The sequence below is a fragment of the Coloeus monedula genome (genome assembly GCF_965178545.1).
Source record: "Coloeus monedula genome assembly, chromosome: 9".
In the NCBI taxonomy this organism is placed as follows: Eukaryota; Metazoa; Chordata; class Aves; order Passeriformes; family Corvidae; genus Coloeus; species Coloeus monedula.
Genome location: NC_138789.1, coordinates 12,902,303 through 12,930,085, shown reverse-complemented (window position 1 = coordinate 12,930,085; position 27,783 = coordinate 12,902,303). Strand labels below are relative to the sequence as shown.

Genomic DNA, 27,783 nt, shown 5'->3' with positions numbered 1-27,783 from the left:
AGACCTTTAGATTTATTTGATCCATCCATTCACAGTTTTAGAGATCTTGTGTGCTACAGCTTGTTCTCCCAGAATCAGATATGTTCCTATAAGAAGGAACAGAAATGGTAAAGTTCAAGGACAAGTGAACACAGGATATGAAATAAATTTCAGGCTATTTCTTAAAAGCTACAAGGTTCTAAAAGACCTCCCTGACCCTTCAATGTCCCAGCATTTTTTGTTGCTGTTAAGAAGTTGATTGTTGTAGAATACTGACTTATTCATGAACTAAAAAAAATACTGTACATTAGCTGGTATGTATTTCATCTAATAAATCAATAAAAGTCTAGAAAAAGGCCAAGGGAGAGGTTGATTCCTATATACTAGAAACATTTTAATTAGCTGTTCTTGCTGTATATTATTTACTCTACCCATCCAAATCACCATCCATTATTCATCTGAATGCAGTGACAGAAGCCTTTTGCTGACCTTTTAGATCAGACTGTCACCAGAATTTGGGTAACTTGAAAAGCATCTGCTCTACTCCCAGCTATCCTATTCCTTTAGAATGGCTGTGTAACAGTTACACACTGTCCACATCTTCTATTGCAAGAGAGGCTGACAGGAATATTAAGCACTAATAAATAACAGATAAATAAATCATGCAATGCAAAAAAATTGCAGAAAATCAGCAACAGAATTAAACAAATGTTAGAACCATTTGTGACTAGTTTTTAATTGAAGGAAGGAAGGACAAAAAGCTAAAGAAAGCTAAATTGTTTCGATTCTTATGCGCAGAGAACCTGCTGGTGGTGGGACTAAGAAACCTGTAGCACATGCAAAAAAGTCAAGGTGTATTATACCTGTAAAAAGGGGCCTCACCCAGGAAGGATTCCTCACTTCAATCACAGCTTTGAAATTACTGTATTTTGAAATATAACTCCATCATCATAATATCAACATGTTGATTAAATACCTGGCATTATATAAAGCAAATATGAGAATGTTTAGAGAAATTGTTAAAAATGGTATCTATCATGCTAATGGCCTTTTGCAATGTCATCCTACTTTTAAGTATATTACATGGTTTTGAAGAAAGGTGGTGATTTTGAAGAGTTACCTTCAGTTAGAGATCAAAGAATCAAAAGATCTAAGAAAAAACCAAGAAACGAGGCTGGCTTATAAAGGCATTTTATTATCAATTACCTGAATGTGTGTGTGTATATATATATATCTATATCTACATTTCAAAATTCATCAGTATTTTATTAAGGAAAACTATTTATAACAAAGTACATGAGAAAATTCTTTATGAGAGGTAGAAGTACCTTACCATTAATCTATAATTCATATACAGTATATTGTATATATATATGCACACACACTACTTTGTGTGTGTATGTTACATATACACAGTTGCAAAAATGTACAATATTGCATGTAAATTTTATTCAGTGATTTTGATTTTTATAGCTGCTCTCAGTATTGCTTTTTAACACTTTCAGTACAACTTTCCATAGCAATTTGTGATCTGATCTTTTAAAAAAATGATGTAGTACTTAACGTCAGTTTTAAAGCAAATGCAGGGTATTCACAGGTTTTCAGGAACAAGATTGACAATTCAACCAGGTTTTATTTTCAAGTTTCTGCAGATACTGGAAAAGCCAATAGGTAACAACTCTGTTTTGTTTTTGTCTTGTAAATTAGTGGCAAATCAAATCCTTGGTTGCTTACGTTCTTTTCCCTACCACGCACTTGTGGAGTTCTGAAAATTTTACACACAATCTTTACTGCCTCCCTGTAACACCACTTCATCCTATGTCTCATTCCTGATCACATCTGACTAAACTCTACGTTCCATAGATTAAAGGGCATCTTTACTATTGACAAACATTCCATGATACAGGAGGTTACTGCAGCCATATGCTCAACAAATTTAAAGGTTTATGAGGCATCCAATTGATAGATGAAAATTTAATATACTTCCAACATTTACTGTGTGTTGCTAAGGAAATTGTACACATACCGCCAAATGTAGGTTAAAAGCATACAAGTATGCAGTGCTACCTAAATTCATTGTACATTTTTACCAACTTCAGTTTGGTCTGCCTTCATTTTTGCAGCATATATTGCATAGCAAAAGTTAACATTCTACATTGAAAACAAAACATAAATCCTTTAAGACAAATTGAAAGGGTGTTAACTTTACAACTGAATCATCACATAAATTACCTTTGTTGCAGTAGAAGATGTAATTACATCACATCTCAACAAATATTTTCCCTTTATTTTTCTTTCATAGTGTTTCCTTAAGAAACGTTAGCAGCTAGAAGTGGAAAGCAGACAATGCATCAAGTACTTTTAGTTGATATTGTGATAACAATTCTCTCACTAGTTAGACTTTTATCAAGTTACCAGAAGACCAATTAATAAAAAAGTAAATTACATTAGGCTCTAAGCAATAATGATGGACCCATAAAACAAGAAAAATCTCTTGTTCATAAAAAAATTTTATATCTTTGATAAACATATACAAATTCTTTAAAATACACATTTTTGTAGCAAAGTAGACCCTAAATTAAAATATATTCTAGTTTTTACATAATTTTTATATATAGTTTACCAAAATATTCTCTTAATACATATTTTAACTCTGTACACAAGTTAATAAATGTCTTAATGAAACTCATTAGAAATATATTCAAGCTGTCTCAACATAAAAAATTTAAATTTGTATATAACATGGGGGTAGTAATTTCCATAAATTCAACTTCAGTGCATCTGCAGTAGTCATTAATGATAAATTTCTTCCTGTTAAGAAGTCTCCTCTTGGTGTTAAGGTTTTAAGACATCTTGTATTGAAGGTTCCTCCTTTTAATGAGCAGCTTCTTTTCTTCAGTTCTTCTGCACCATGAAGGACATAGATTCGAAGAGCTCAGCAGGTTTCACCAAAGCAGCAAGGCTTTAGTACTGAACATACTCAGACTGAAGGGACTGTGCGGAGAAGAAAAACTGATTAAAACTCACTGGAGAGGTTTTATTTATACATAACATGTATTTTTCACTTAAGCAGTAGAGGAAGGACAGAAAGGAGAAAAATAAACAGTTGGAGGGGGACTTGAATCTCTGCATAGGTAAAGATGAATAAAATAGAAGAAATTAAAATCTGAGTACAGTAAAGTCCATCAATTTGCCTGTTCCTACGCTTACTTTTCCAAACCAATTTCTTGAGACTCTTGAAGTGTTACAAGTCCTTTAAAATACCACTGCTACTGTAATTGAATTGTTTCCACTTATCCTGAATGAGAATCCAACTGCTACTGTAAAAGAGTCAGCTTACTTTCTATGTTGATTCAGAAAATGATAAAGGAAACATATGGTGTAGCTCATTATTGAGGAAAAAATCTACATTAGCAATTTTATGCACATGGATAAATTTGTCTGATTACCAAAACCAGATGAAAATGAAGCTCTGCAAATGGTTAATCTGGATTAGTAACAAGTCACTATAAATAAGCAAAAACCATAACTTGGTCTACTATATTTATTTACATTTCTGTTTCTACTAAAGTCTGAAGTTTTATTAGAAACTGATTAATCAGTTTAGACAGTATCCAATAATTTTATTAGCTCCTATAGAGATGTGTTTAAGAAGTCACTCTCATGAATAACTGGTCTTATATAGTGATGAGCTGTCCCAGATTAGTATGGTTATAAACAAATAGCAAATAAAAAACCAAACATATTTTAAAACTGCATCAATTCTTCAGAATTAGAACTACTGGAGACCAACATGACTCCTAAGACAGATTGGAACCTCACAGTTTTCCATTTTCCTACTATTCCTAACTAGTCATTATAGAAATGCTCTTTGGTACCCATAGTGAAACCTATTAGCAGAAGTGCACAATACAGTTATATATACACCTTTATAGCTCTAACTAATATCACACAACCACATTTCCCCTATATTTTAAGTCTCAGTGTATATTTTCAAAGTTGTCTTTTAAATGCATTTTCACATCTTGAAGATTTGAGACCATCTGGATATTCCTTCCTAGAAAAAGTGCTGTCAGCATATAGATTTGAATACCACTGACTAAAAAGGGTCTGGTTGTAGTAAGAGCGAGGCAGAAGGAATAGCCCTTTGCTGATGAGCACTTGAAGCTTCTGCTCTCTTAATGATCCTCCAGGGTTTCTCATTTTCAGATGTGTATTTTAACAACTGGAAAGATGGTTACACTTAGTAAGTGCAGTATTTGAAATGGATCCATCAAAACTGAATCCCAAGTAAAGTTGATAACCATTAAAAATGGCAGGAAATGTAATTATATACTCCCATATGTTATACAGCAATAGATTACTTTAAGCTTGGACAGATGAAAGATGACCAGAAAGCACTGTACACTCAAAGCCAGCATGTGTTAGTTACAAAGAACTGTGAATGCCAGCCCTTCACTCAGCAGACAGTAGTAACCAGGAATTCTACATCATGATTTAAATAAAAGAAGCAAACCATAAATTAAATTTAAATTCTGAAGTTCAAACTGTAATTCTTAAAATTGTTAGTAATCCAAGTTCCAAAAAAAAGGAAAAAAATCAGGGAAACATATAAAAAAAGAACAAATATCTAGCAGCATATATTGTTTGGAAACAGGATACCATGTTTTGGTAATTTTCATTACAGATGGGCAGGCAGAGTTTATTTACTTTCAAATGGAGAAATATGTTTTTCAGTGTGTTCCCACCCTCATCATAACTCTACTTCACATTGCAATGATTTCTTCCTAATGTTTCAAAGTATTTTCTGAATACAGAGAAATAATTAAATCTAAACAGCGTCTTTCCCAGGTTAATCTATGTGACTTCATAAAAATTTTTATTACTAAAAACATGGTGACAGCTGTAACAACTGAGCTACTGTGAAATACACAGACTCACATTTAAGTTTGAAAAATTTAAATATAGCAGAAGAAGCTTGTTGTTTTGATTTTTTCTGCATTTTCGGGGAAGTAATTTGTGCTCTTAAATCTCTTCACATGTCTGAAGAAATTGACTGTAATGTTTCAAAGCCTGTAATTGTGGTTTTCTTCCTTTTTTCTTTTAAATCTTTTGAGGAGTTTTCTATTTTAAAATTTGTATCTGCCATGACTCAAAGTATAGCCTATGCTTCTGAAAGCTTTATTAAGACCAAAAAACCCCAATCCACTTTTACAAGTAATTTGCTGGATTTAACAAAATCTTATTTAAAATAGAGGTAAAAATAGAAGAAGAAAGAAAAACCAAAGAAAATTGACTGCTGAATTGCAAAGATGAGAGTATAAAATCAGTTAGTGGAGAAGAAATCTCAATGTGTATTCCTACAGTGATCCCATGCCATGTCAAGCTTGCCATTTTATACCCAAGTAACAGGCATTTAAACAAAGAACTCATAATTAGATAGTTTCACTACCAATAAGGCTATCTAATGAAGCTTATGCTGAAACAACTGCTTAGATCACTTTCATTTTTCTTCTTCAACAGGAGGCACGAAAAGCCTCCTGGAAGAGAAAATAGGCACCAGATCCACCGAGGCACAAGAACTGTATTTGCAGACATGCAACTGCAGGACAAAGTCAGCCTGAATTCTCTTTCAAGACAGAAAAACCCTACAGCATTTAGGGCTATTTGTTAGGATTTGAACATGCACTTTCCCCAGATAATTGCAAAAATGTAATTTAAGTTTTTTGAATTGTGCATCAACTGTCCCAAAACACTGTTGCAATAGGAATGTTGCTGCAGGCAAGAACTACCATGAACACACAAGAGCCACTAAACTAACTCAGGATGCATTAGAGAAAACGCACACACACGAAGTGATCCTGTGGGTCTGCTACATTTACACATCAGCATGATGCACTAGTGTGTTTGTCTGTTTTTTGCAAAGCCTGTCCTATCTTCATTAATGGTAAGTTCTTATTAAGAAAAACTATGTTACAGGTAAAGATGATGTATATGAATTTTAAAACACTGCTAACACTTCTCAATTTTTTGGAAATGTTTCCATCTTGCCGGTTTCCATGACAGCTATAGAAGCAAAAGGTGACTCATCTTGAGACTACCCAGTTACATATTCTCCAATAAAAATACATACTAAAGAGCAACATTTGGATTTAGAACTATTCTAAGAACAAAGCAAAAAATCCTATAGCAGTACCTTAAATGTGATTATACTTGAAGGGAGTAATTCTGCAAATTGTAATTTTGAGAGATTCTGTTTAATCAAAATACACACTTTGTAAAATTTGTAAATAAAGTATTTATTCTAACTGAGTAGAACAGCAAGTTTTCTACTCTTTGAAAATCCAACTTTTCTTCTAGTTCATCAGCATAAACACAATAAAGTGGATTATAAGCTTGCACTTATGAAGGACAAAAACCATCTGAGAAAAATATGTGGCTGGAGACAATAGTTACAGCTGTGGTTATTTTTTATTCTTTTTTATTAAATGGAATGTGGAACAGCAGTATTAACGCTGTTTCATTGCAGAACAGGGGAAAAAAAGATCAGTGAATAACTTTCTCTTCCATACTGGGGAAAAAGCTCATTAATGAGTTCACTGAACACAAACTAGAACTGAAAAATTGCTGTCCTAACCATCTCAAAATGCTCCTGAAGCACTCATGTTAATAAAGACAAACAAGTAAGAGTGATATGGTGATTTTATAAAATAAAAGTACTGCATTATTACAGCTGGTTAGCTTGATATCTAACTCAGGGAAAGGAGATTTTGGCAATAAAGAGAAAGAGAATTCATCAGTATCATTCAAGAATCCTTTGATGAGCTAAGTGAATAAACAAAACACCAGGACATGCAATAGACTTCTGTCAGGTCCATCATCCGATGTGCTCCAATTAGAGAGAAGTGCAGGGTTAACACAAACACTCCAACAAGCCTAGGCTGGGCTGTCATGACTTCCAAGTAACCTCAGCATCTGAAGTAGTGAAGTCGAAATGATTAAACAGAATTCTGTTTTTAAAAGAATTCTGCCAGAACTTGTACTAAGGCTTCATACTAGTCTGTATTTTGCTGACGAGCTTCAGACCACTGATAAGTGCCATGAAAAGCAAAGGAGCTGCATGTCGGGGCTGAAGCAGTAAGAAAAACCAATCTTCCTTGGTCAGTTAAGAAGAAGGGAGGGGGAGGAGAAAAAACCAACCAGCCAAATAAAAAGAAAAGAGATTATACTTTTCCATGGAGTTCCACAGAAAAAAAGAAAAAAAACCTCAAACCAAACCACCCTCAGGGAATGCAGGACATGGGCCTAAAATACAAGAAATAGAAGTCAGTATCATCAATGGCAAGAATTTTTTTTTTTTTTCTTCTCCTCCTCAGCTTCCAGTGTATTACAGTAAAAGAAGATAAAACAAGCTGTGTATTCCTAAGCAGGATAACACTGAGTAGCAGCTCTCTGGACCAGACAGATTTTCAAACACTAAAGAATTTTAACACTTTTCAAAAGGATTTTTGAGCTAACTTAGCTTATCAAAAGAAAATCAAGTTGAGATGACTAGCATGAGATATCTCCATGACAAGAAAATAAGATAACAGGGCTGTAACACTGACAAAGAGATACAGAAAGTTTCAGCTTAAAAGTGAAAGTTTTAAGCATGACTGTGTTCAATCAGTGGAAATCATCTTTCAGAAAGTTTATGTTGTCCTCAAAATAAACCATCTGAATTAGTCAGTGAGATGCTCATTATCAGACACTCCTAGCATTCAGAAATTAAATGATCAAAAAACCTACTCTTGCCTTAAACCTCAGAATACCACAGTAACTCCACTCAGACAATTGTGCATAAAATGGGTAACAATTCAGTGCACTCCTCTGTGACTGGGATAGATGCACAGGGCTATAGGGTGCATTTAGAAGCAAATGCATTAATCAGAACATATTTGAAAAATATTCCAAACAGGATCACTTTTTAGCCATTATTATATTGAAAGAGTATTAGTTTACAGGTAAAACAAAGTTGAACTTTGCTATGTAGGCTTTGCATGGCATCACTCTTACTAAGAAATGCTGCTTCTCCTATCACAGCATATAATATATAAAATAAGAGTATTTTTAGCTCACCTCACTCTTCAGAGAAGACTGGAGATGGAATCTCATTTAAAGATCTTGCTGCATTTGATTGTGTGTAACCTCTACTCAACAGCAAGCAATATCAAACCAAGAATTATTCAAAGGTTACACCCTTATATCCTTCCATGCATTACTAAGTCATTGAGATAGGTAGGAAAAAAACTAAAGATGTTCTTAAAACAAAAGAATTGTGCATTTTAGAAAGGTTTTGTTTTCTTTAAAAATGTTTTCCATTCAACCTAAAACTTTACACTATGCCTAGCATATTTCACTTAAATCAGTGTTTTAAATCACAATAGTTCCACTGCAAAGAGACAAAAATTAATTTCCTTCTCCACTGCAATCAGCAGAGCTGTTAAGTGCCTCTCTGCTGGCAACATGGCTGTTTTCACCTGTTCATGAATTGCTCTTTTCCCATTCTTTAAACTACACAGTAGCCACCACTCCTTGCTTTCCTCCCTTTTCCTAAGTCATCCTTATCCAAGAAAGAAAGGCATGCTACACTTCTGGAAGAGACTTACTACATTGTAAACCACCCTCCCTCCCCACATAGATTTGGGGAACTTTTGTGTCAAGCCAATTATGTTGAACCCTGGAGGGTTTATGAGATTGAGGAGAAACACAGCACTATCCTAGAATTTTGTAAATATCTGCATATAAAAAAGAAACAAAGTGTCACCAAAACTTAATTTCCGGTCCTATGCTTATGGAACAAGCCCACGAACTTGGCCTCCACTGCTAAAAATCATTTGTAGCATTAAGTTATGGCAAGTACCTCTCCAAAGGAGGTGACAGTTCTTAGTTTTTAAGATATTATATTTACATTCAACCTTTTAAGCTGCTTGAGGAAACAGGCTAATTGTTTCTGTAATGCTTTATATTATGATTTGGTACTCCTGTAAATTTTGGCCCATTGTGAATAACGTCAGCTTATTTTCATGACTAAGTCACACTACAGTTACAAGGAGTTTCTTCCCCTTAGGGTGCCTCATGAAAATTTACATGCATATACTTTATGCATAATATGTAGCTGTAAGAAAAATGTGAAAAAAACCCCTCTAAGAAATGCTGCTGGCAGCATATAATTTACAAAAGAAACAACTGAAAAGAATGGGAATGGGCTGACTCTCCAAAGAATTATTGTTCGATACATTAAATATGAGACAGTACTGAAAGTGAGACTTTAGGAAAAAAAAAAAAAAAATCAGCCAATTTACCACTTACTATTCAGATGAGTGATTTTTCTCAGCCACTGTTGGTATATTGACTTTTAGTTCCAGTATACTCAACAGGAGCTGAGGACTGAACTCCTGTGGACTGAAATTCTGTAAGCATGTTGGATTAAAGACTGGGAACACCTAAAAAGGATGACTTTCCAGAGCAATCAGAATGTATGAACAAATGAAAGACTCATCAATGTGTCTCAAAACAAACACTCCTGGCTTGTTATACAGCTTTTCACCTCTCTCCTCATCTCTATGCCTGAAGAAATTAAACAGATTAGTCAAACAAGAACAGTCCTCTTGTTCTAGAACTTGTTTCATCATAGAAAACCCGTTATGGTTTCTGTATCTCACTTGAAAAATCTCAATTATATATAGTTTATTTCAATCACACATAGTAGGGAAAAACACAGTCAAAGAGGTGAAGATGTGACAACATTCAAGAACTCCCTTGCAAACAAGTTACTGCTGCTGTTTAAAGTTTAAACTCAATTTTAAACTCAATGCAGAACAGTGATTCTAAGATCATAGAATATCAGTACTTATTTCCAGATAAACTGTAGTGGATAAGAAGCTACATTTTTTTGTAAACAAGGAGTCTGAAAGTATAAAGTATTTCAAAGACCTGCTTTAGGTCAAGCAGATTTTACCACAGTAGGAAGAACCCACTAAGTAAGAGAATACAGAATCACATTCCCTCAACTAACTTCATTTCCCAAGTTCTTTCTATACAGGTTAGGTTTCAGTCACATGTGCAGTTTAATTCCATAAGGGAACAATGAGATTTTATTTCCTACTGTCATCTATCTTCAGAAAGTGCAATTCACACTCCAAAGCTACAAAGATGTGGCTTCTGAATTGTAAGTGGTGCCATATCTGAGCTGTTAACAAAAGGGTAGGTCCTCCACTTCCACAGGGGAAAGAACACAGCCCAAGGAATGATCTTTCTCAGGACAAACTAGTTATATGCAATGTATGTTATTAGCTGTTTTAAGACAGACTCACCACACTCAAAACCACTAGCAGGTATAGGAACAAAACTTTCTTTATATTGAAACAATTTATCAGTGGTAAGGAAACAGAAGAGCAATGTGCAATACTCTGAAGTTAATTTTACACACAGCCAATTTTATTTCCACCCAGTAAAAAAAAATAAAATTTTTTAAAAAAATACTGACAACTGGGTTGTCAGTACTAGTCAAGAGAGGCTGACAGGTTCCCTTAATCATAGGCAAAATCTATTAAAAACAGTGTACTATTTTTTATAATTAGTAGGCTATCAAATCCTTGGAAACCAGGAATTTTAAATTGATTTTAGATTTATAGTAGTAGATATGCTTATTTTTTTCCCTAGGATAGATGAAGCTACTTCTGATTTCATAATTGAAGTTTCTTTAGTCTCTCTCTCTGCGTTTTGTATAGAAACACTTCCAAGTTGCATTAGTTTATCTGTACATCCTCTTCATACAGACTCTTTTACACAGAAAAAGAGCACAAAATAAGCCCAAGGCACCAAAGTTGTTGAGAATGAAAGCTGCAATGTGAGACCTTGCTTATAATACTTTCCACATTTGATGTTAGAAAAGGGAGTAGGTTTCAAGTGAAGAGCAAGTAAGTCCTATCTTTAAAGATGTTCTACCTTGTATTTACTATGATACATACAAAGGCTTCTTGAAATCTGTTACTGCACAAAGATAAAGTCATAAAATTAACTTGTGTTAGACTTACGGATAATTTGAAATAAAATCTAAAGGGAAGAAGGTCCATTAAAAAAGATATCAGAAAAGGTGTTAAAGTTCAGGTGTGATTTATTTTCATGAAGCTTCCATGTACTAGATGCTTAGAAGAGATGGAAAAAAAAAGTAGCTGAAATGATAGGTAACAGACAAAGGTGCAGTTTAGACACACTAGAGGAAGTTGGAGAATTATGCTGAGTTAAGAATTCTTTTTTCAACAGTTTTGCTCACAGAAGCAAGAAAGAAAAGCATCATTGAGCTGCCTGAAAGTGCTGTTGTGACTGTGACTTACAGGAATTGACTCTGGGATCGTGCTGGAGGAGTTGTAAGGCCCATAAAGGAAGGCTGGTGTGTACTCATCTGTCACAGCGCTGTGAAAACTGCTTTGGCTGCTCAGGTTGTTGCCACTACTGCTGCTTCTGTTGTATAAGTTGTTGTTCAGTTCATGGTTTTTCCTGTGTGGGAGCTGCAAGCTGCCATTCAGGTGACTGGAGATATGGCTTACAGAAAAACCTGTCCTAGAGGACGATGATGTCATTTTGCTCTCCTCATCATCTGAAGCAGCATACAGGTTCCCTAGAGAACTGGCTAGTCTGGAGCTTATGGAAACGCTGAATGGAAAACACATGCAGGGAAAAAAATATACACAAGGTATGTAGAGATATATACAAAAAATGTAACAGACAATTCAGAAGACATTAGGTGAATAACAGAGATTCTTCTGAAAGAATCTGTGTTTGCACACAGGCTCATTTTTTAGCTCCCAAGTAATGAAAAGCAGAATTCTTTGTCAGGGTTTTGCTTATTTAAGCACTACACCATGGCCAGCTTTCACCTCTGTCAAACCATACACACATGCAGGAGATGGTGTTAAAAGGTTTAGGCAGTATTTGATTAACCCTGAAGTACTTTGTGTACATGGAACAGTTTAAGAACTCCTCCTCCGTTTCTTGAAATCAGTTTTGTGATACAAGCCTCCAAGTAACCAAGAAATTACATGATAAAATAGAATAGAAATAGGGTGTTCTGAAATATCTCAAGCTGGTTATTCTCTTCAGGCAAATATTTGTGCACAGTTATTAAAAATGCATCAGTCATTCTGAGTGTCATTTAACACATATAATTACTTAGGACAATAGTAATAATGGAAATAAATAGTAATAAAAAAATGGTTCATTAAAAAAATGGTATTAATTACCACTCAGTATTCTGAGAGTACTAGTATAGAGACTTGTGGGAATACCTGCAAAACCTCTATAAACTCAGATAAGTGAAAAAAACCAAAATAACCCACTTGAGCAATGCAATACTGTGTCTGATGACACAATCTCAATAAAACTCTCAGACCAGTGGGATAGATTTTGGGTTTTGCTTGTTTTTTAAATCTGTAGGCAACTAAAGTTTGGCTAGTGGAACAGCACATCATTCTGTAAGTAAATTTAAGTCTTCTTATAGCCAAGAACAGCAAGCGCTTCATAAACTGCAGATGTGCTGACAACCACTGCAGGATACAGTAAGCATTTATACCAAAATGAGAAGAAGAAAAAAAACCTTTTAAGGTTAGAGCCTGAGGACGTGGAAAGTCTGCTTATTCTTTCTGCAGATGGTGAAGTAACTGCCATCACTCGGGAGGCCTTCAGAGGAGATATGGACCCTTCTGGGCTACCTGAAGTATTCAGTCTAAAAAGAGCGCAGAGTTCCAGTGAGAAGCAAGATCTTATAATACACCTCTCAAACACATCAGCCTTTCAGTACACAGACTGGTATTTTAAAAAGTGTGAATTTTCAAGTCGGAGAGCTCAACAGCAAAAATTCAAGTTTGCCTTTTCAAACATCTTTTTTAAAAAAAAAACTTTCCAGATATCCCACTCCAAGTATTTCCACAGCTGCACCTTATTAAACAGTTACAGGCTACTTTTCGCCTTGATAATTTATGAAGGCCAAGTGTCCATTTTTTATAGATTTACTGTAAATTTTATCATAAATTTTAGAACTTAAAATGTAAATTTGAGTAGGAGTACTTTTTGAGCTTATAGAGCAAGTATGAGTAGAAAAAACCAAAACTGTAGGTTTCAAAGAGGTCATCATCATTTACAAATGAACATTCTCCCTAAGTTGCACAGAACATGCAGCTCTTTTTAGGGTGGGATTTTTAATGACAAAATGCTCCATGTGTTGATAATAAGCTGTATGTACGTTACACAGGACTACTCAAATTGCTACTGTTATGGCTGTCCACATTAATTAAAAAAATTAATTTTCTCCAACTCTAGACCAGGAGATACAACAATGGATGAAAGGATGAAAAAACTTGGGTACAGATCTCCAACTACAAGCACAGAAGGAAAATGACATTGAGCAGCTTTAATTACACACCAAGAAAGGGTAAAACATTCATTTCCACTGCTAGCCATCTGGAGTAATTCAACTCAAAAATTCAGGTCATGAAACTGAAAAATGTGCTCTTTTTAGTATTAACGCTTGATAATGATAGTAATTTTGTCCTACATATCGTATTTTAGATTCAATGGGGTAAGGCATGCAATTGGCAGGTGTTTAAAAACGTTTGTTACCTGCCTGTGCTCAGAAGCCTGAAACAGTTATCACATCAATTGATTAGCAATGATCCAAAACACTGGAAATTAAGATCCTAGTCAAGTGATACACATTTAGAAAAAAATTTTAAAGTCAATACCTGAAGGGTTGTGATATTGACCTGGTGTGCAGTTTCATGTCTTGCAGCCTGAAGAAACAAAAGCAGTAAACTTTATCCAAGGATAAAATGCCTTTCCCCTCTGCCAAACATATCTGCATGTCTCAGGTTGGCTTAAAATATAAAAATAAGAGTTAGAATTATTGAAAATCAGTGTTTTAATTTACAGTTAAAGAACAGAGAGTTACTTCGGGTTTAATTTCACAGTTCACATTTTTACTGGATCTGAAAAATTCTAAATTTATATAAGGAGTATAGAAAAGTAATTACAGAAAGACAACTAAGTTCGATTAAAAATATTTTGTTCAAGTCATATGTTCTAAAATGCTAGATTTAAACTCGAAGATTTTGAAGTATTTTTTACATTATCTTTTAGTGCTACACAGTAAGAAGGTATCCCTAAACAGGGAGACAGATGGCAAAAAAGGAGAGAAGGAAACGATTAACAAACCAAATCTGCAACTAATAGATACATACCTGGAGTAATTTCCACCACAAAAGGTGGTACAGGTAGTACCACTGCCTTAAACAAGATCATGTACTTGCCACACAGATCTGATAGCATGGACTGAATTTAAAATTGCACATCACCTCAGAATGGTATCATTACCTCAGAGCTCCAGTTGTAGCAGAACAAGGCCGTCTCCGACTTTTTAAGGCATTAAGCTTATCTCCCTGTGTCATGCCATTCTGAGCTTCCACATCTGCTTTGTCTTCAGAATCATTCTGGGAAACACAAAAGTATGCAAGCAAGGGAATCTATCAAATCCTAGGAGCAGTGTAGTTTCAAAGTACTGAGCATCTCCTTCACAAAGATGAGAATCCAGAAGGCTGATCTACCATCCTCCGCAGATGCGGCACTACTCTTTCCATAGTTCTGGTACATTTAATGTGCCTCTGTACAAACATACTCACACAGGACTTTTGCAGAATCTGACCTTAAAGACAGTTCAGGATGCTCAAGCCTAATGCCAGCATTCATTTACTTCAAGGAAGTTTGTTTTTATAGAACATGAACTTTCTTCATAACTATTTTTAAAGTTGTCAGCAACACGCAAGGGAAACAGTAACACAAAATTTTGCTATGCACAAGGAAGGAAGAAATTTAAATAAAGCTGTGTCCCACAAGAGGAGCTAAAAAATCAACTTAACTAAATTACTAGATTTAAAAAATAAAAACCTGAAAGTTCTTATGTTCTCTGCAAAAGTAAGTTTTGGAAAAAATTTCCCCATGTGAACTTAATAAGGAATATAGGATGAACACATTTTAGAGTTTTATCCTCATTTCTTCTAGTTTTAGAAAATATTATAAACTCTAAGATATATTAAAAATGTATGCCAACACTGTTTCAATACCTATTTATAATTTCAGATTGGTCTCAAAACACTTTTCTAAGACCCAACTATTATGGAGAGACAGTATCTTATGTAGCAGAGAAATACAGAAGTAACACAAAGCAAGAAAAGAACAGATTTTCTTTTTCCAGATGAAAAGAAACTTATACCAGTTACGCTTCATTTAACCTCAGATGGAGTATTTTTATTACTGCAGCTCCTTTTGTACTTAAGTGAACTCACTGCTCCGCATAAAACAGAACAATAGTTTCTGCCACTAACCAACATAAAGGACTGACAGAAGTAATATGATAGAAGTTAATCAAATGATATGATAGTCTAACTGTAGGAAATATATATTAATTATATATAATATTTCACTATAGGAAAACATAAATAGCTTAGCTAGATTTCATTGCAGATTACATGCTAGGCCATTGTTACCTATCATCCAGCCACAATGCTGATGAATTTTGTTTCACTGTCTCTACCAGCCCAACAGTTACTGCATTTAGCTGTCCTCTCTTTTGATTCTTTGACATCACGAATTTCTGGGACTGGGAAAATTCCTTTGTTTTGAGATTCTAGAGATCCTAGTTAATGAGGTCTTGAGATACAACCAAATACCCAAAAAGATAAGAAGTTAAATGTTTTGAAAACTGAATGTTGAACAGCTTTAATATGACATCTGTAAGAAAGTGAAATACAGGGAAACAGCACCTTTACAGAAATGCATTTAAAATACTCTTCCAGATTATCATATACGCTTATTTTAATTTATACTAATAACTACATGAAAAATGTGCCCACTACATGCCTGGTCTTCTACATCAAGCAAACAGTTCCATCAGGAACCTAAAACCTCTTTAGTCATTACAGACCTCAGGAGGGATTAACCAAATGCATAGCTCCCCTAGACTGTTTTTTATAGATAATGTAAGAAGCTACAGTTTTAGATTTTTACTAGTCTGGAAACAAAACTATGTTCACTTCAATTCAGACTTCATGCCTGTGCTCCCAAAATATAACTGTAAAGTCCTTAACCTAAACCTACACATCACCTCATCTTTAACACTGTGATAAAAGAATCGACATTTATACACTCCCGCATTATTAGTTAAAAACTTGGACTACACGGATTTTTTATTTCCAGGAGGAAAGCTGACTTTTTGTTTTCCTTCATTCTCAGAGAAACAACTTAAAATCCTGAGAGAATGACTCGAATGCAAACCTTCTGAACCCTGAAAAATTACCTGTAACAGTTTTAAATATTACTTATCTTTCTTCTTTTTTTTTTTAAGTGGAGATTTGTTCTAATTATGACCTCTAAAAAAGTTAATCTGAGAAAAAGCAATCTAATACTGATATAAGCCTGAAAAAGCTGAAAATCTAGAAGTTATCTACAGCTAGTTATTAAAAGCTCAGCTTCAGTCTGCTTGAAATTTTTCCTAAGAACACTTACCTCCTTGTATTGATCCAAGTCTTGCACTTTATTCAGAGTGTCACTGATGGAAATGTCGTTCAAGCTACAAAGAACTCTGTTAATGTTTGCATCAATTCCTCGCTGGTTCTGCTTTGATCGGATGAGATCTCCCTCCAGCCATAACATTGCTTGCTTCCTTCAGGATACAAAACCAAAGCCATTCATATCAACAGATGTGCATACACATAAAAAAACCATATGAAAACATGCCACACTTACAGATTGTCAATATTTGAACCTTCTGTACATTTTCATCTGGAAAAAAATGTACATGTCTATCACAAAATTTTTAAAAACTCCATACTTAAAAACAGCAACAAAAAACCCTCCAAAATCACCAAATGAGTCTGTAGTCACCACACAGTACTAAAACTTCATTTCACCAAATCTTTCTGGAGAAAGGGGTTAACTAAACAGGAATTTGCAATCATATTTTAAAGGCCTTTAAAACACAACTTAAAAAATAATATTAAACAATGCTTTTATATACATCACGTGTAGCATAAATGATGCTACAGAACTTTGCAACTTACTAGGGTCAGTTTTCTGGATAAGATATTGTGCAGTGAAACTGCAGCTGACCTGTGATGTGCAAGTGGATGTAGTCAAGTAAAGTTCAACACCATTCCAATATTGACTCAGAAACTGAAAGAATATATCCTTCACACAGGTGGTAAAATAATAACAATTTAATTGCTACAATGTGAATGGGCGGAACAGACTTTCTGGATGAGGCTGCATTATTCCTTGTCAAGGATGCTTGCTGGGTAGGTACCAGTCGTGCTAGTTCCATCCAAGAACTGAGACCCTATTACATACTATTGAAACCAAATTAATTCCTACACTGAACAGAAAAAAAAAAAAAAATTAAATCAGAATCTACTTTCACTGGAAACTTTTCTTGTTCAGAAACAAAATATTACATCAAAGCTTAAGAGCAAGGCGATCTGAGCCAACTGTCTAACCTTGATCAATAATAAATGCAAAAGGTAAGCACTTCCAGAAAAATTCCACTACATCCCAAGAAAACATCATGAGAACAAGAACAAAAGGGTGGGGGGGGGGAGAGGGAATGCCACTTAGTCCACCTAACGGAAGTAGCCTAGAAAACATGCTTGAATTTAAATACCTTTGAAATCTGTCATGATTAATTGCATACACAGTAACAAATTGATTTGATACACACTTAAGTGGAAGAGTTTCTATAAAAAAACCAAAACTAGTCAAACTTCCCTTATCAAACCTAAAAGAACCTAAGAGATTAAGCTTTGACACCTATAAAGTTTCGGAGATCAAAACTGCAAGATTTTACCTTTTTGTCAGGTTCAACTTTGCAGCCCTGAGGGCAAGACATTTGATACTAGGAAGATGTAACTGACACTCTTTTCCAATCCCATGCTGACACCACTGGTGACATCGCTTGAATTTTGTCTGATTTTCCAAACAGGTATCTACTACCCTTAGGAGAGTAGAAAATTCTTACTGAACAACACTACAGCTCTTAGCTGTGAATAATGTAGGTAGATCTGAAGGATCTTTGCCTATCTATAAAATCAAGCCAACTATGCATTCAATCAAAACAACAGAGGACATGAGCCTTGTTTTTCCTATCTTGTAAGTAAACAGCACTTACGATTTACATTACCTACTACCTTTCTTGCAATTTTGCTCTATTGTGCAAATTATTTTTAAGAGTGTATCCAAGCATCAACACTGTCTGAAGAAGACTAATCTGCCTCCAGTAAACACCTGTGGTTTGTCAAAGTTTGTGATCTGCAGTATTTTGAATAATGGCAAGCCACCTCTCAGAGTAGTGTCCATTTAGTCGCACTGGAAAATAAATAAATTTATGCTCATTCATGCTCAATTTCTCTTATGAATTACAGTAATACCTCTTTCTCGCCAATATCCTATGGATTTTAAGATGCAAGTGCATCGATGCATCTTTTACTCTATTTACACAGTATCTAGCTGAGCTGATGAATTCTCTTTTTCCTACTTGGAGTGGGCTTTCTTAAATGTTTGCTCCCATAATAGTGAAAATGCCTCCAAGTAAATATCCTGCCATCAGCTCAAATATATCAGCATAACCACTGTAACAGTAAATGCACAACACAGAAACCACTATGGTACTAAACTTACTGTCTACATCACTATCATTCATTTCCAGTCAGGATCAAATCTGAAGCTGTATTAAAACCATACATTTGTTTGGCTACAACTACCAGCTCCAAATCAGAAATGTATTATACAACATCCTAAAGAATCTGATGGAGATCATAAGCTTTCTACACCAAGTACTTACTTAATCTTTAGTTTTAATAAAGAAAAAACATACAAATTATACCATTTTAGGATTAATTTTAAGTGCCACACATAATAAAATATTTAAAGACTATTCTTTTGATGCTAATATTTAATAAATCCTATGTGTTGATTTAATCTTTTGTCCACATCTGTCCACTTCCAACACATTTGTCTAAGTCCTAAATTCCTGAACAGAAACCTGCAGTCTTGAGGCCCTGTGCCCCTTTAAGGGGTCAAAATGAAAAGTTCTGGTCTAGAACTCCAGAGAAGCTGACTGCTTCTGAGTAACTCAGATTTCAATCCCCTATTAACTAACCTTAAATATATTGAACAGGCAATAACATACAGATGTCAGTAGACAAATCAGATCCTATAAATAGTGCAAGATGGATAGGGATGGAGAGGAGCAAAGAAGGTGTGTGTGTGTGTGTGTGTGTATATATATATATATATATATACATACTCTTCCAAGAAGTGTTGCTGGGGTCCTATAATAGAGCCTGGGCGACATATTCTTATCCAAGCAATGGCTTCAGCATGTGTGAACTTGTAGTGCTTCATTATGTAGCAGGCAATCAGTGTTCCTGTTCTCCCCAGGCCAGCTATAGAAACACAAGTATCAACAGATACATATGAAGTGATGAGCATTCCATAATTATCAGATAAAAGTATAGGCTATAAGAAAACTTCCATGCACTGTTATTCACCATATTAGTATCTGAAGAAAGAATTCCTGATTCAGTGTCCTATTTATCACATAATTCAATTTCAGTGCTGTAGATACAAATATTTCATACTTAGAAAAAGTGTTTAAAAGAACACCTACAACAGCAATCACTTGTGGCACTTGAACAATTCTACTCCAAACTTTTTTTAAACAAAGGCCAATATTTAAAAAAAAAGCTGTGATCAAGCTGGATACCAGCTTTATATTTACAATACCAGTAAAAAAACATAATCAAAGTACCTTTGAGGGGCCAACACACGTACCTAAAAACTGTGGTGCAAATACAAGTCACATCTCAGAGCAACCTTTTTCTTTTTGAAAAGCAAGCTTTTTCTTTTTGAATCAGTTTTGTTGTGAAACCAACACATAAAACTATTCACTGCTACGTGTATAAACAGCAATGACTGTTGACTAGCGTATAATTTTAGGTATCAGTAGCTTAAAATCATTTAACTCATTGCCCAATGTTTTCAAGGGGACAGAGACAGAGAAAAATTAGCTTTTACTATCAGTAAAATCTCAAACTACAGAGTGAGAATTAATCTCTTTCTAGCTCTGTGTCTCATCTACTAGTAAGTGTTTCCCCATTTAAACTTTTTCCTACAAATACAGTATTTGCAATTTACAGTCTCACAGTAGCCTACTATTTATGTACCAACTATCCAAATGGAAACTCTCTAAGCAGCCAGACATCTCTGCTGACAATTCTATACACAACTACAAGCTCTTTACATTTAACCAATAACTAAATCTTGCTCTGACAAAAGTAAAAATGATTTAGATAGAAGGATGAAGGTAGAAGTTCACACATAGTGAGCTTCCATAACTGCAGCTTGGAAGACAAGCTCTGAAGATTCATTTAAAAAGAGAAGTATTGATTTCAGTTCTTTGCTCCAACATTCTGCTAATGTACAAACTTTCCATTACAATCCTTTGCAATTAACTGTTCTATATCATCTGAGACAAGCACTTTCTAGTGTGAAAGCAGTGCTCAGAACACCTCCGCAATGTAACTCGGCCTGAGTTAACTGTTGATTTAACACTGGAGAGGATTATTTAGGATGGTGTAAAAACTAAAAAGAACAAGATTGCTGGTTTGCTTACTAAATGGTCAGATAAAAGACCAAAAATACTTCAGTGTAAAAAGCACATCTCTAACTCACTACTACTACTACAACTATGTTATATTCCCTTAGCACCTAACCCTGGAGAGTAACAACCTACTAATAACCTCCTGCTAATCAACAGTTTATACTCTCATTTAGCCAATTAGCAGAAGTCCAGCTTATTAATGCCAGAATTTCTGGGTTCTACCCACAATAACAACTTGTTGGCATATAAACCTATTTATCTTTCATATGCATATTTATTGGTCATGGGAAAATTATGAATAACATTATTTTTGCTTCTGATCAGGCAAGACATTCATCTCCACAATGTCCTTACACAATTCTAAGCATAAATCAAGCTGAACCCTTAAAAGCCTTTGTTAATCTCTCTTGATTAAGCATGTTTTGTACATTTTCTGGCTGGTTTGCTGAATTAGGCTGGTTTGAAATGCTGGCATCACAATAACTCACATCAACTTGAAATTTGGAATTCATACTCCACAGAAAAATGTAGAACAGTCAAAAAGCACAAAGAAAACCTTTTAGTGTTTTGCATTTCCTAGCAAATTATCATAATGCTGTGAAAGCATAATGCAAAAAAGAAACCTGCATCAACTAAATCTCAAGTTTTCAAGTCATATTAAAAAAAACACAGAACAATGAACAACAGATTGTCAGTTACTGCAAGTAACAGTGTAGGATGTAAGGACTTCATATACATGGGAAAAGAACAAATATTTGGCATACTTTTAGTCAAGTACCATAAAGCATTATTACTCTCACAATCTGAAAGTGTTCTTAAATGCTGTGGGATTTCTGGGATAAACTCTATGGATTTATACTTATTTTGAATTTCAGTCTGAGAAATGAGTAAGTGCACAAACCTTTACAATGTACAGCAATGGCACCATCAGCATTTTCACAGATATTCAGGAACCTCTGAACTATACTGTCACTTGGTGTGCTGCCATCTATGAAGAACAGATCATAATGCTCAAAACCAGCATCAGTAAAGCGTTTTGCCTCATAAATTTTTTTGTTTAGTCTTATGATTGATGTGACATTATGCTTCTTGAAATAGGGAAAGTAGGATTCAGGTGCATGAAGAGGATAACCTATAAAAAAAAATAAAGCCACAATTATTTAATGTCATAGGTTCATGAAGCTCAAGATCTCACTACTCAAAATTGTCCCTGAAACCTTTTTTGAATGACAGACATGCTAATATTAAAAATGCTTTTATACTTTATTCATAACAGACATGTTAAGTGATATAAAAAAATTGTCCAACAAATGCTCATGAAGACCACTTTTACTAAAAAAAGTATTAGGAGGAAAAAATTTAAAACACAGCCTATGTGAAACGCTGTACTGTCTCCCATTAAGTCCCCACTCTTCTCTGCAAGGAGGATTTATACATAAAGCTAGGGACATATATGAACTCAACACTTCAGAACAGCTGTTTATCTATAAGCTGCAGATCAAAGAATAAAAGCATGCTTAAAGAGGAAACACTGTTTATGAGAAAACTAGATTGCTGATCTATATTATGGACGAGAGAAACAGTCAAATGATAAACTGCAGTACCAAAAATATTCTTTCTTACTGTCTTACTGTGAAGTAAGAAAGCTTTATTGCCTTGATTCTCAGTTGAGAGACAAAAGGATCCTCTAGCTGAAGACAGGGGGACAGGGAAGGGGGTGAATGACCAACCACAACACAGCTGTTCAGGACAAGTCACATATACATTAGTAAATGCAATTTGAGTCACAACATAATGTGAAAAATGTAGCTTTGTAATGTGTACTTACAAACACCTGGGAAAGGGTTACTTATAGTTATGTAACTGGATTTTAAGTGTGTTAATTTAGTAATTTTCATTTATATATGTTATAAATAAAACACAGGTTTTCCAAATTCCATGGAACAATTTAACTAAATTTAGAAAAAAATCTGCAAGAAAGGACTGCAACAATGATTGGGGAAGAAACCCAAATCAACCTGAATATTTGCTTTCTGGATTTTGTTTAAATTTTCAGTGGACACTATGAAACTGGCAGCATTTCAGTCATAAAAGAAACATGAGAGAACAGAAGAAGGGGGTGGGGAGGGAAGGTAGATATTCAGAAAATATGCTCACATAAACAATGGGACATGGCACAAATAATACAGAAAAATTCAGAAAAAAACTGATTGTAGTATTTAAATGACTGATTTTCCTTTTAGCTGGACCAAATCTCTACTTTCCCTCTGTCAGTCAAGCTTCTCTTTTCTTTTATTCCACTAGAATCACATTCCATAGGTTCTGCACATTATCCCAAGTATCTCAAGTAGTAAAGGCAAGCTTCCTTTAAAAATCTTTTCTGGTCTGTGTTACAAAACTCTTTAATGGAGTCTTCTGTGTTTAATGCAACTCACCTTTAATTCTGCACACTTACTGTATCAGGTGGCAGGTTCCAGAAGAACAGTCAGGGACCTGAGTCTCTCAGGCACCTTGTCACTGACTGTTAGAAGAATTGAAATTCTTCTGGCAAAGAAGAATTCCAAAACTTTTTGAATTAAGTTCTATGACTGTATATAAAATGCTCACTGGATGATTATTTCTGAAGATTAAAACGGATCTATAACTCTCTATTATCTTCTGCTCATTTGCTGTGATGGTTTTACATACTGGAAAAATAAGATCATAGCACAGCATTAAAACATACACCATACCATTTTCAAGTTTGCTTTTTGGGTGTGGTCCACTAAAAGCCAAAAATTTTCCTGGAATAATCCAGTTGAAGTCACCATTTTCCACTCGCTACAAAAATTTCAGAAGAGAAAAACATTTTAGTATCTGTATATACAAGGTAAAAAAAATTACTCATTATTTTATTTTACTCTTTATTATGTTCTTGTTGCATTAAAATGAAACACTTCAAATGTAATTAGCTAGCTTAACTCTATGGGACAAATTAACCATAAACTGCTTCTCAGATCTATCTTAATAACATGAAACGTAAACAAAATTTGCTGAAGCTTTCCAATAAAAGCAGAAAGATCTTTTATTTAAGATATTTCTCCTTGAGAAGGTTCAGTGATTTGGGACACCTATTAATAACATTGACAAACACCAACATTCTTCTATGTTTTAATCAAAAATTATGGAAAAGTGCTTGCTCATGAGGCACTAGCTAAAAACCCAGTTCACTGAAAACAAATTAAAAACCAATTAGCCTTCGAAACAATTACCCTTTCCCTGTAGAAACTGAAATTTACATATTGGCATAAGCTCTGATGAGCCAGTAATCACAGAAGAAAAGTGTAAATGAAATTAAGAGACTCGATTTTAATAAACTTTCAAACTCTGACATTTTGCAATTCTTGCTCACTTTTAAATGAAAACCTAAAAAGGCTCTTCAAATTCTGTCACTGCTGAAAATGAAAGCTTCTTTGGAAATACATAACATGAACTGTAGTTCAAAACTGCCTTCTTTTCTTTCTTTAATTGAAGACTGCTCATTCCTCGTTTGGCAATGCAGTTATTCTCAGCATGACTTTTAAGGACAAAGCACTCAGTTCAGCTGCATTATTAAGCTTGTGTTTTTAGCTCTCAGCTCATCAGAACATCCTAATGAGTGAAAGGTTCTGATAATGGACATCACTGTAATCAATTCAGCAACTGTTTGTTAGCTGAGCCCATTAGGCTTGCTCCCAGCGTCCTTGCACAATGGAAACTCCTGGAGGTTACCCAGGTTGCATAAGGACTAGAGAACCAACCTTAGTGCCAAGCCAGGACCCCTGCCCCCCATTGGTAGCACAGACTGCCATCTCAGCACTGCAGCACCCTTACTCCCTTTAGGGAAGAAGTCCTGTTTAGTAAGCTAAAAATATTTTTGTATTTCTATCACCAGTTTTATTTGTGGATTAAGTTCTTTATAGTTACAGGGGTCGCAGCAAGTAATTTTAATTTTAAGCAACATGAACTACAGGTATCTCTGTATATATGTGCTCAACACTACATGCAAACACCATTATTACTAAAAAACCCAATCAGTAATTTACTTCCAGTCCAACAAAAGGGGAATTAGCTGCCTTGATAACACAGCAAGATGAAAGAACTATAAACATGAAATAAAATTTCCTTTTAGCCTGCTCCATTTAAGTCGTATGCAACTTTTGTCTACATAACCACACATTTGAAGACCTAACATAGCAAAAACCTGTAACATTTAAAGTTTTTGAAATATAGCACAGGACATAACTAAACATAAAGCTGACCACCATATGTAAAAAAAAAGAAGACATACCAAAAAATGGACCAAAAACTTAAAGATGATTCCAAGTTCTTCCTTCTTAATCTCAGCAAGCAGCCTACTATAAACATCATTCACATATATGTACTTTTCACAAACTAAAATAATGTTAAGACTTAAACAAGATAATGGGATAGCTTTAGTCAATTATTTTAATACTCTTTTTCAAGCAGACTAATGCCTACCATGTGTACAGAATCCCAAGAATTCCTAACTACCATTTGTTTTTAGAATAAGCTTTTTCTTTTTGTACATAGAATAAACAAAAAAGCAGCAATTTCATACTTTAAATTTTAGTTTTGTTCATTTAATTTTGGTAATCCAGCAAAGGCTATACCAATCTCTCAACCTAATCATTAGGGAACATTACAGATACAGAAATCCTTCTACAAATGCTTTCAAGTTTAGTGAAATAGGCAGTTTTGTGTTATAGACTGCCTATTGCAGGCATCTACTGTATTGATGTGCTGTCAATTAACTTTTTCCACATTTTATTCCTCTTCTGACTTCATTTTCTTGATCATTTATGAAGCATTTCAGTATGTATCTGAAATACATACAGTTATAGGAAATACTTTTAAAACTGAGATTTTCAAACTAAGCAACTTTATTCTCATTACTTCCTAGTTTTCTGAAAACTGCAATAGAGGGGAAGAATACTGGCTACAGTAAAGCAACACAAGTTTAAAAAGAGGGTTTAATTTATATTCAAATATTTAGTACACCTCTAGTTTATATATCTTTCCACTTAACCAATAAAACTACAGGAATTTATAGTTGTTCCAAAGACAGTGTCCAATAAACTTAACAATTGTCACTGATTTCAGTAAAAACCCTTTCCCTTCCTTGGAGTGAGACACGGTAGACAAAGACCATGCAACTATTTTGGACCAGATGTATGTACACCTTCTGTGCCTGAGATTTCCTCTGCACACAGCCCAGCCCACAGGTACAGCATGGCATATTTTAAAGCTTTGCTAAAGCAATGTAGCTTGAGATGACTTTCTACTACTGGCAGATAAGGGTGCACACGTTACGAAATCCCAGAAGCATCTAAAGCCAATCACAGTATCTTTGTAAGAAAGTTGGCAGAACAATGAATGACATCTATTAGCTTTCTGGGACTTTGTTAGGGAAGTATTTTGGATGTATTTCCTTTATTAGAATTCCACATAATGCATCCTTACTAAAAAAACCCCTCAAAATCTGCTTAATCTATATGGCTACAAAAATCTGTCGTATTTGGGACTAATAGGAATGGAAAAAGGAGGCTAGCAAGTGCTGAAAGAAAACATATTCTGTGGGTCAGCTGAGAGACTGTGGATCACATCCTGTGAGAATGTTGGGAAAGCATAACAGAGATCCCAGAAGGCAGAAATGCTACAAGAAAACAGTAGATTTATGATATGATGCACTGAAATTGCAAGGATAGTAATCCTGCATGTTCTTCACAACGAGCATACAGGTTTCCATGTACATACCTAACATATGAACACTGGGTTTTACTTGAACTAAAATGTGTTTCCAGTATGTTTTAAGCTGGGGGATACTGTATACTCTTATTTTAGGTAACTCAAACACATTCAATGGATTATTAAATGTACAAACCTCATAGTGTTCATATTCATCCACATCAAATGTCTTAAAGTCAAAAAATCCATGCTGCAAGGCCTAAAAGGCAACAAGGTGTCAGTTCACACTGAAATACAATATATAATCTCATTTTATAATTTTTTTTGAGAAAAACTAAATCCCTAAGTGTTTGTGGTTGTGGATTATTGAAGCTTTTACATTAAGACAACATTACATTCTTCACAGATTAACACCACAGACAACAAGAACTCCAACAATGTCAGTGAAACACAATAGGCTCATTATTTCCCCTCTGAAGACACTAGGATGGGACATACGGTTGTTGCATATCACTTAAATCGTAACATTGATTCTCCACACCTCACCATGTGGGGTTTTTTTCTGTAAGGCAGACAACAAGTTAAAAAGCAATTCCCTTTTTGTCATACACTCATTCAATGATTCCTATGCCAAATGTATTTTCATACAGTCGGACATAACAGAACATCGAACACTGAGAGTTTATTGATTTTCTGCACTTAATATAATAGTCTGGTTTCACCACCATAATACCTAGGCAAAATGGCATATACATGCAGTACCATGTATAATCTGTATTTTAGTATTTCTTTTAATACACATTTCACAGGCAGAATAAAGTCCACTAGACTACATTAGACAGTATTTATTACAGGACTAAAGAAGTTTTATATTCAATTACTGTACTGTTAGTAATTATGCCACTTTTGTACTAAAGATTTGTGTATAACAACCATATTGAAAACAATTCTATGAATATGAAATTCATAGCCAAAATTTATTCCAAATTGGTGGAAGACATTTCTGCAGTGTATATTTATACTGAACCTATTGCATTCTGAGAAATACAGATATTGCACAACATTCTGGAATTAAGGTGTGATAAGAACACATCACAGGTCTATGATTTAAAACCAGTAATCATCAAACTGCCATTGTTTGCTACATATAGAAGACCTTTTTAAGACAAAAACAGCTTTGTTATAGACAACATAGGCTGAGTGACTGGACCTGTCACGAAACCTAAGATACTGAGAGGTTTGTCTGAACAGCTGATTTTGAAAAATGTATTTCATTTAAGCATGGCTGGCTGGCTGCACTCCAGAACTCAGGCCCCCTGAATTACATGTACATG

General features: G+C 34.7%; 1 protein-coding gene across 4 annotated transcripts in view; it reads right to left on the bottom strand.

Annotated features, from left to right (window-relative positions):
* Positions 1 to 1,162: 1,162 nt before the first annotated feature.
* Positions 1,163 to 27,783, bottom strand: part of CDC14A (cell division cycle 14A) — a 54,475-nt gene continuing 27,854 nt past the window's right edge. The window contains exons 7-16 of one of the 4 annotated variants that reach the window (XM_082286747.1): positions 26,646 to 26,708; positions 23,455 to 23,542; positions 21,624 to 21,854; positions 19,367 to 19,505; positions 16,576 to 16,732; positions 14,389 to 14,504; positions 13,761 to 13,808; positions 12,617 to 12,745; positions 11,358 to 11,676; positions 1,163 to 2,973 (exon numbers count right to left, since the gene is read on the bottom strand). In XM_082286747.1, the coding sequence (XP_082142873.1) occupies positions 2,944 to 2,973; positions 11,358 to 11,676; positions 12,617 to 12,745; positions 13,761 to 13,808; positions 14,389 to 14,504; positions 16,576 to 16,732; positions 19,367 to 19,505; positions 21,624 to 21,854; positions 23,455 to 23,542; positions 26,646 to 26,708 (1,320 nt within the window). In that variant the 3' untranslated portion in view covers positions 1,163 to 2,943. Of the gene's footprint in view, positions 2,974 to 11,357; positions 11,677 to 12,616; positions 12,746 to 13,760; positions 13,809 to 14,388; positions 14,505 to 16,575; positions 16,733 to 19,366; positions 19,506 to 21,623; positions 21,855 to 23,454; positions 23,543 to 26,645; positions 26,709 to 27,783 lie in introns of those variants that run through there. The other 3 variants (XM_082286749.1, XM_082286748.1, XM_082286750.1) reach the window with 3 other exon arrangements.